This window comes from Montipora capricornis, chromosome 4 (genome assembly GCF_036669925.1).
Source record: "Montipora capricornis isolate CH-2021 chromosome 4, ASM3666992v2, whole genome shotgun sequence".
Classification (NCBI taxonomy): Eukaryota; Metazoa; Cnidaria; class Anthozoa; order Scleractinia; family Acroporidae; genus Montipora; species Montipora capricornis.
The window spans coordinates 12,680,115-12,690,114 of NC_090886.1; the positions used below are offsets into that span (position 1 = coordinate 12,680,115).

Sequence of the window (10,000 nt, forward strand, 5' to 3'; positions counted from 1 at the left end):
TTTCTATGTCGTAATTGCAAATCGTAAAACCACAATTCAGTTTCGAATGCTATAACTGGATCTCTGAATAGCGCGAGTCCATAACCGAATTGTGACAGGAATCGTATCTTGTGAGACTCAATATTCTAATGGCACAATCGTGTATCCTGCGAATGTAAATCAAGTTGCACAATTGACAATTCGAATGATAAAACTGCAAGGCTGACTTGCACAATTGAAATTCCTCTAATGTCAAAACTACATCTCTGAATTGCAGAATTGAATATTGGAATGTCAAAACTGCATTTCTGAACTGTACAATTAAATACTCGAATTTCAAGACTGCATGTTTGAACTGTACATTTGAATACTGGAATGTCACAACTGCGTATTTGAATATCAAAATACAAAATTCAATTTGGACGGAAATCACACTCCATACAAATAAACTTCATTTTACACCATAGTGACAAAACAGATCTTTTTCTCAGGTTAAAAACTTGGCTACCTATTAATCATTTGTCAGAAAGATTTCAAAAATTCCTGTCTCCTCGCGTATTACATTTCAACCCACGCACGCAAATTTGTTAACCGCGAATATTACACAACACGATGAATTCATAAAGGCCACCTTTTCCAGGCAGCAAAAAATTATTGAAATAAGCAACATTTTTGCCATTAGAGAGAAAAAACCCTTCCTATTTCATTGCGTGCGTGAAGACAAGAACCCCAATCGTGTCAAATTACCATATGCAACAAAATAAATTTCAGGATCAAACCCTTTCCTGAAGAACCTTTTCCTTGAATAATGAAGCACAAAATAGGCAACAAGCTTTCTTTCAAAAGAATTTGGCTGTCACATTTCCGATTACTTTTTTACCTGAAGACTGTGCAGAGTTGAGCACAAACAAACATAACAATAATTAGTGAAATTTCCAATTTTCCTGAATAGTCAGACAACAGAGATCACAGATCCACTTGAGGTGTTCGATTCTTTCTCTGTCTTTGTTGAACCCATAAATTACCAGAGAATTTTCCATTTGGTTTCAGTGTTGCACATAACACCACACTTGATAAAATATCACAGATACAGCTCACTTTGATTACGGCTCGACGGGCGAAAGATTGTTGTCGAAGTCCATTACTCGTCGCTTTTAAAATTCCAGATATTTTATTTTGCACAGCCTATCTTCAAGCTTTCTTTCAAATAATTCTTGTTCTGTCATATTTCCGATTATTTTTTTACGTGAAGACTGTGCAGAGTTGAGCACAAAATAAATATAACAATAATTAGAGAAATTTCCAATTGTTACCGGAAGACTGTGCAGAGTTGAGTACAAATAAATACAAATAACCAGACAACAGAGATTACAGTTCCACTTAAGGGGTTCGATTCTTTCTGTTTTTGTTGAACCCATAAATTATCAGAGAAGTTTCCATTTGGTTTCAGTGTTGCACATAACACCACACTTGGTAAAAAATTACAAATAAGATCATTTTGATTTCGGCTCGACGGGCGAAACATTGGTGTCGAAGTCCATTACTCGTCGCTTTTAAGATTCCAGATTTTTATTTTCACCGCCTGTCTTGTTTATCCAATTGACGTTCCATTCTTGAGCGTTCCATTCTACTACCCCCTGAAACCTACCAAACTACGCACAAAACACTATGCACAAAGACAAAACTCAGATGGCAAGTGATAGGAAAGACTTTTCCCGACACGGAAGAAAAAGGAAAAAAGAGGAAAAAAAGAAAATAATTAAATTTAACTCGTTTTCCGACAGGATTGCCGTATGGCAACCGAGTAATTAGGTTATTGTAATTTGACTAGGCAAAAAAACCATTTCCTCTCTGTCTTGGAGCGTTTGTTTATTTTTCAAGTCGAAATGTAAATAGGAAAATCGTATTTATAGAACGCCTTTTCAACAATAAAGGTAATAGCACTCAAACTTTGGTTTCGCTGTCGTTTTGACTTTTGCAGGCACGAAAAAACGGGAAGCTTTTTCTTAGAGCTCTCAACGGACAACCACAAAAATGTTGCTGTTATCAAAGAAATGAAACGCGGAATTCTATGTAACCAAAGTTTCATCGCAAAAGAGTGGCACTGATTTTTCGGCTTACTCGGGTTTTTGATTTGTGGTCAGGTGATCACGGTTTTATCAGTATTACTCTCACAAGATAACTTTTTTCAGCGGCTTACATAAGAAAGATTACGATACTTTGGGATTAAACTGGGACAATGAACAAAACTAATCATCTTCTTTGGGGATTTGCATAAGCTCTGGCAGTGAAAGGAGCTTGACGTGTAGTGGTTTTCCATATCAACGATGGACGCTGGCTCTGGGCGCTTTCAAACCATCGCAAAACATCTGCTAAATTTTCAAGGCTACCGGCGCCGTAAATCGGGCTTTAATTGTTATTCTTTGCAAACTGAAGCTAATGAACATTTCATCCTGTAGAAGAAGAGATCCTACTCCTGTGGGAAACATCTCTTCGAACAAAGGTGCAGTACTAGGCTTTGCCGTGGATGAGTATTTCTAACGTTTGACCGTGCATCTACTTCGTGTAGATAACTAGAAATACACAAAAGAAGAGGCATACATAGTTACAAGATGTCTCTTTTCATGTTTTACGAAGGGTATCTCTTGACGCCCAACGCCGCTTTGGCAGTCATCTTTACCATTTTCGGGTTTTGTACCGTTGTTAGTAATGTTCTGGTCTGTGTTGTGTATTTTCTCGACCCTGGAAAAAAGCTACGGCGAATGTCAAACTCGTATTTTGTCATCAACTTAGCTGTGGCCGACATTCTGGTTGGAATCACAGTGGAACCCATTAACGCTGCAAGTTTTTGGTCCAATAACACAAACGTTCTGTTTAGCTATTACATTTTCGCTGTGCTATCGTGCGTTTGTTCGATCGTGAGCATCTCCGCTCTGATGGTAGATCGTTTCCTCGCCGTGTGTCGACCTTTCCAATATCGATCATTGGTCAAACCACGCCGTATTCGCACCGCAATTCTAATTATCTGGCTGTTCTCGATCCACTTCTCAATTCTGCCTCTCTTGGGATGGCGAAGCGCAAGTTTCCAAGTTTACCTCAATGGTTTGGGTGTCCTATTTCCAGCGGCCATAATGCTGCTGTCCTACTACGGTTTGCTTCGCGCATTGCGAGAAAAAATTGCCAATTTGCAAAACTCGGCAGCGGATAGAACACAAGTGGCACATGTTCGGAACATGGTTAAGCGCGAACGGAGGGTCTCTACCACAGTATTCATTATGCTACTGGTGTTCCTTGTTTCCTGGTGTCCTGCAGTCACTGCTGACTTTGTCATGGTATTTTGCGAAAAGTGTCGCTCAGATACGCTGCTCCTCGCACGAGACGTAACGTTAACTATTGGGTTTTTCTCGTCTGGAATTAACCCCGGTCTTTACGCATGGCGGATTAAGAGTTTCAGACAAGGACTTATGCTTCTGTTTCAGCGCGGTTTGATAGCAAACCCGAAAATTGTTCAAGTTGGGCCTTTGCGGAAGAAAAGAATCACTATTGCTGCTAAGTATGAATGACGCTATTACATTGTATATGTGGAGTACCTATAGACGCGCAGCTGTACATAAACAAGCATTTTTTCCCAATTCGAGGTCACGAAGTTTTTTATTGAAGATCTTCGGTCAGTTAACTATTTGGTTCAAACATGTACCCGGATAGTCTGTTTTGATGGACAAGAGTAAAGATAGGAATTATATTTCTAAGGCTGGGAGGAAAGGAAAGCAAATTAATTCAAAATACAAAGCAAGGCTTATTAAAAAATAAATTAAATGTAAACCAACTCAAAATGATATATGTCGTCTTCTGTCTGTGAAACAAACTATTATTTATTTTGCTTTTGTTCTTTCTCTTGTTTTTTAATTCCCCATGAGAAACGCTATACAGATTGCAACGATATGTCACTAAGAGAGAAAAGAACAGACTAAATATTTATTCTATATTCGAAAAGTATTTCCTTCATGTTTTGTCGATTAGTAACCTTTGTCAATTAGTGGATATTGAACTGTTTTAAAAATTAATGGTTCAGTCTATCTTTCCTTAACTACATGCCCAATATTTCAGTATACGCTGAATTCAACCAAGAATTTCTATAAAAATACGCCAGCAGTTATGAATCGTAAACTGAATTAACAGGCTCTGCTGTTACATGCAAACCCTATACAATATATCAAACGCTGACAAATTAAAGTTAAGAACTGTGCTTATGTAACGTACATTTAGTAGAAAGGACAGCCTCAGGCGTCAAACTGAGTTTCATCTACGTGGTGTTTTATTTATGGCGAAATCGATCACTTGAAACATTGTCCTTAAAGATTCACTCAATTGTTAATACTAAGACTGAAAAATGAATGTGATCCAAAAATTCATCAATGTGGGTGATAAAGGGCGGGTCTTCATTACGTTTCACGGAAAATTAAATTTGCCGTTTCACATTTCACATCGCCATTTTACGTTTCACGAGAAAAAGAACGTTTTACAGAAACAAATTTCAAGTTACGTTTCTTAACTTTCTGAGACGATTTCCGAGATAGTTTTTGCCGTGTTGATTGACCAACAAAGATGTCAAGGATAGCGAGGCCACGAGTCGAAGGCTCGCGTTTCAGTGATCGAATCATGCAATCCAGATGTAGTTGTTGTACCTCAGGGAGTCAGGGTGGCTTAGTGGTTATCTATCGGGCCTCCCACCACTGCGAGCTGGGGTTCAATTCTGGCCTCGGCTAGCATGCGGGCTGAGTTTCAGTCGATCTCAACCTGACTCGAGGGTTTTTCTCCGAATACTCCGGCTTTCCTCCCTCATCAAAATCGACTCACAGCTAATTAACATCTAGCTGTGGTGCTGTGCTCCGACATCAAACATGGACTGTATAGCGGCAGCCAGAGGCGCCTTTGCGTGCTTTCAGCCCGATGTCGTGAGCCGCGCCCTTCACAATTCAGTCTTCGACTGCAAGTAAGGGTGATAAGCACTAGCGATATACTTATTGCTCTACAGAGTTATATTTACACGGTCTGTTGTTATAATTTCTCGGGTTTCTACTCCCACAAAAAAAAAAAACCATCCAAAACGATGCGGTTACAAATGAAACCGCGTTCGTGTAAACGCTGCCTCAGTCTGCGGTTAAAAAATTCTGATCACGTGATAACATTTTTGTGGCTCTGCGGTTTCGGTCTCCTGACAGTAGGGAGCTTAAGCATGCGCGTTTTTAAGACGTGGACGGCAAGCGGAAGAGAACATTTTGCGTGCCAGGGCAGTACGTCGTATCTCCCAGATTTTTACACTAATCATCTCTAATGGAAAAAATATACTTAGGAATATAAACGTGGTTGTGTGACGACAAGTTAAAAGGGGAAAACGCTGACTTCCGGTTGCCGTCCGCGTCTCAAAAATGCGCATGCTTAAGCTCTCTAATATTTTTCTGTTGCTCTCCCCAAAGAGAAAAGCGCGAAACGATGTGGACGGCGAGTAAAACCGGCCGAAGCTATTACGGGTACCCCAGGAAAAGTCTTGTCCGAGGAAGTAAGAAGTAGGTGAAAACTTTTCTTCAGGTTGTTTCCTTTCGAAACCGCAGAGCCACAAAAAAAGTTTAACCGCAGACTGAAACCAACGCCATTGTCGCTCTTGTCCACGGACGTCTGAGATCGATACGATCGATAGTATGCAGCTACTTTGTAGGCTTGCCCGCACTCCCCGCACTCGCTGCTCATCCCAAAAATGTCACTTTCACCAAAAACACCGTGGATGACCAGTAAGTACCTTGGGTATGACAGAATGTGACCCGCCGTTGGAAAAATCCTAGCTACACCCTTGTATATATCTCTAAATCGAATTCTAATCGAAAGATTAATGACAATCGATCGTAAAAACACGAAAATTTCTGCAATCTTTGACTTCTATAAATCAAGGGAAAGCTCATGATGTTCCGTCAAAAGGAAGAAATTGATCACGTGCTAGGCAACCATAAGGGTGCACGTGATCACTTTGTCTCAACTGAATGAACTACGGGAAACGAACCTCCCCCATCCTCCGCCATGTTGGTGGTGCAATACATTAGATTTTGGCGGGAAATAAATTATCCCAATGAGGAGTGATGCCCAGTCCTACTCGGTTTTGCTTCAAAAACGGGTTACTGAGTGCCATGCCGAACGAATGTTTCCATATCGTAATTGCAATCGTAAACCCACAATTCAGTTTCGAATGCCATAACTGGATGTCTGAATAGCGCGAGTCCATAACCGAATTGTGACTGGAATCGTATCTTGTAAGACTCAATATTCTAATGGCACAATTGTGTATCCTGCGAATGTAAATCGAGTTGCACAATTGACAATTCCTCTGATGTCAAAACTGCATCTCTGAATTGCAGAGTTAAATATTGGAATGTCAAAACCGCATGTCTGAACTGTATAATTAAATACTCGAATTTCAAGACTGCGTGTTTGAACTGTACAATTAAATATTGGAATGTCAAAACTACGTATTTTAATATCAAAATACAAAATTCAATTTTGACGGAAATCACACTCCATACAAATAAACTTCATTTTACACCATAGTGACAAAACAGATTTTTTTCTGAGGTTAAAAACTTGGCTACCTATTAATCATTTGTCAGAAAGATTTCAAAAATTCCTGTCTCCTCGTGTATTACATTTCAACCCACGCACGCAAATTTGTTAACCGCGAATATTACATAACATGATGAATTCATAAAGGCCACCTTTTCCATGCAGCGAAAAAAATATTGAAACAAACAACGTATTTGCTATTAGAGGCAGAAATCCCATCCTATTTGATTGAGTGTGTGAAGACAAGAAACCCAATCGTGTCAAATTACCATATGCAACAAAATAAATTTCAGGATCAAACCCTTTCCTGAAGAACCTTTTCCTTGAATAATGAAGCACAAAATAGGCAACAAGCTTTTTTTCAAAAAAATCTGGCTGTCACATTTCCGATTATTTTTTTTACCTGAAGACTGTGCAGAGTTGAGCACAAAATAAATATAACAATAATTAGAGAAATTTCCAATTGTTACCGGAAGACTGTGCAGAGTTGAGTACAAATAAATACAAATAACCAGACAACAGAGATTACAGTTCCACTTAAGGTGTTCTGGATTCTTTCTGTCTTTGTTGAACCCATAAATCATCAGAGAAGTTTCCATTTGGTTTCAGTGTTGCACATAACACCACACTTGGTAAAAAATTACAAATAAGACCATTTTGATTTCGGCTCGACGGGAGAAACATTGGTGTCGAAGACCATTACTCGTCGCTTTTAAGATTCCAGATTTTTATTTTTCACCGCCTGTCTTGTTTATCCAATTGACGTTCCATTCTTGAGCTCCATAAAGGTATATTTAGTTTAACGATCCACGAAAACGCCATTTGTGACTCAATGACTTCGACGCCATTGCAGGTTAATTAAATATTCTACTGTGTCCACAAGAGAAATCTACGCATTTCTACTACCCCCTGAAACCTACCAAAATACGCGCAGAACACTATGCACAAAGACAAAACTTAGATGGCAAGTGATAGGAAAGACTTTTCCCGACACGGAAAAAAAGAAAAAAGAGGGAAAAAAAAATTAAATTTAACTCGTTTTCCCACAGGATTACCATATGGCAACCGAGTAATTAGGTTATTGTAATGCGACTGGGCAAAAAAAGGATTTCCTCGCTGTCTTGAAGCGTTTGTTTATTTTTCAAGTCGAAATGTAAATAGGAAAATCGTATTTATAGAACGCCTTTCAGCAATAAAGTTAATAGCACTTTTGCAGGCACAAAAAAACGGGAAGCTCTCTTTTAGAGCTCTCAACGGACAACCACAAAAATGTTGCTGTTATCAAAGAAATGAATTGCGGAATTCTATGTAACCAAAGTTTCATCGCAAAAAAGTGGCACTGATTTTTCGGCTTACTCGAGTTTTTGATTTGTGGTCAACTGATTACGGTTTTATCAGTATTACTCTCACAAGATACCTTTTTTCAGCAGCTCACATAAGAAAGATTACGACATTTTGGGATTAAACTGGGACAATGGACAAAACTAATCATCTTCTTTGGGGTTTGCATAAGCTCTGGCAGTGAAAGGAGCTTGACGTGTAGTGGTTTTCCATATCAACGATGGACGCTGGCTCTGGGCGCTTTCAAACCATCGCAAAACATCTGCTAAAATTTTCAAGGCTACAGGCGCCATAAATCACTCTTGAATTGTTATTATTCGCAAACTGAAGCTAATGAATATTTCCGTCGGAGAAGAGACCCTACTCCAGTGTGGAAAACATCTCTTCGAACAAAGGTGCAGTACTAGGCTTCGCCGTGGGTGAATATTTCTAACATTTGACCGTGCATCTACTTCGTGTAGATAACTAGAAAGACACAAAAGAAGAGGTCATACATAAAAGGGCTCATATACAGATCTCTTGCCCATTTTCTCCAGTTGCTAAGATGCCTCTTTTCATGTTTTACGAAGGGTTTCTCTTGACGCCCAACGCCGCTTTGGCGGTTATCTTTATCATTTCCGGGTTTTATACCGTTGTTGGTAATCTTCTGGTCTGTGTTGTATATATTCTTGACCCTGAAAAAAAGCTACGGCGAGTGTCAAACTCGTATTTTGTCATCAACTTAGCTGTGGCCGACATTCTGGTTGGAATCACAGTGGAACCCATTAAGGCTGCAAGTTTTTGGTCCAATAACACAGAAGTTCTGTTTAGCTATTACATTTTCGCAGTGGTATCGTGCGTTTGTTCGATTGTGAGCATCTCCGCTCTGATGGTAGATCGTTTCCTCGCCGTGTGCCGACCTTTCCAATATCGATCACTGATCAAACCACGCCGCGTTCGCACCGCAATTCTAATTATCTGGCTGTTCTCGATCCACTTCTCAATTCTGCCTTTGTTGGGTTGGCGAAGCGCAAGTTTCCAAGTTTACCTCAATGGTTTGGGTGTCCTATTCCCAGCGGCCATAATGTTATTGTCCTACTATGGTTTGCGTCGCTCATTGCGAGGGGATATTGCCAATTTGCAAAACTTGGCCGCGGATAGAACACAAGCAGCACATGTTCGGAACATGGTTACACGCGAACGAAGGGTCTCTACGACAGTATTCATTATGCTACTGGTGTTCCTTGTTTCCTGGTGTCCTGCAATCACTGTTGACTTTGTCATGGTATTTTGCGAAAAGTGTCGCTCAGATACGCTGCTCCTCGCACGAGACGTAACGTTAACTATTGCGTTTTTCTCGTCTGGAATTAACCCCGGTCTTTATGCATGGCGGATTAAGAGTTTCAGACAAGGACTTATGCTTCTGTTTCAGCGCGGTTTGATAGTAAACCCCAAAATTGTTCAAGTTCGGCCTTTGCGGAATAAAAGAATCACTATTGCTGCTAAGCATGAATGACGCTATTACATTGTGTAGTTGGAGTACCTATAGACGCGCAGCTGTACATAAACAGGCATTTTTTCCCAATTCGAGGTCACGAAGTTTTTCATTAAAGATCTCCGGTGAGTTAACTATTTGGTTCAAACATGTACACGGATAGTCTGTTTTTATGGACAAGATTGAAGATAGGAATTATATTTATAAGGCTTGGAGGAAATGAAAGTAAATCAATGCAAAATACAAAACAAGGCTTATTTAAAAAATAAATTAAATGTAAACCAACTCAAGATGATATTTGTCGTCTTCCTTCTGTGAAGCAAACTATTATTTATTTTGCTTTTGTTTTTTCCCTTTTTTGTGATTCCCTATGAGACACTATACAGATTGCAACGACATGTCAATAAGGGAGAAAAGAACAAACTAAATATTTATTCTATATTCGAAAAGTATTTCCGTCATGTTTTGTAGATTAGTAACCTTTGTCATTCGGTGGATTTTGAAGTGTTTTAAAAATTAATGGTTCAGTCTATCTTTTCTTAAATACATGCTTAATATTTCAGTATACGCTGAATTCACCCAAGAATTTCTGTAAAA

The 10,000-nt window shown here is 39.4% G+C and overlaps 2 protein-coding genes across 2 annotated transcripts; both read left to right on the forward strand.

The window, feature by feature from the left end:
* The first annotated feature begins 1,934 nt into the window (after window positions 1-1,934).
* On the forward strand, window positions 1,935-4,290 carry LOC138044471 (histamine H2 receptor-like). The gene has a single exon (XM_068890977.1). It carries the CDS (start codon window positions 2,592-2,594, stop codon window positions 3,540-3,542), a length of 951 nt encoding a protein of 316 aa, XP_068747078.1. The 5' UTR covers window positions 1,935-2,591; the 3' UTR covers window positions 3,543-4,290.
* A 3,524-nt stretch (window positions 4,291-7,814) lies between these two features.
* LOC138044472 (histamine H2 receptor-like) lies at window positions 7,815-9,693 on the forward strand. Its single transcript, XM_068890978.1, has one exon. It carries the CDS (start codon window positions 8,474-8,476, stop codon window positions 9,422-9,424), a length of 951 nt encoding a protein of 316 aa, XP_068747079.1. The 5' UTR covers window positions 7,815-8,473; the 3' UTR covers window positions 9,425-9,693.
* Window positions 9,694-10,000: the final 307 nt, after the last annotated feature.

Excerpts from the sequence above, each read along its gene's own strand:
- LOC138044471 (XM_068890977.1), top strand. The coding sequence starts at position 2,592 with ATGTCTCTTTTCATGTTTTACGAAGGGTATCTCTTGACGCCCAACGCC.
- LOC138044472 (XM_068890978.1), top strand. The coding sequence starts at position 8,474 with ATGCCTCTTTTCATGTTTTACGAAGGGTTTCTCTTGACGCCCAACGCC.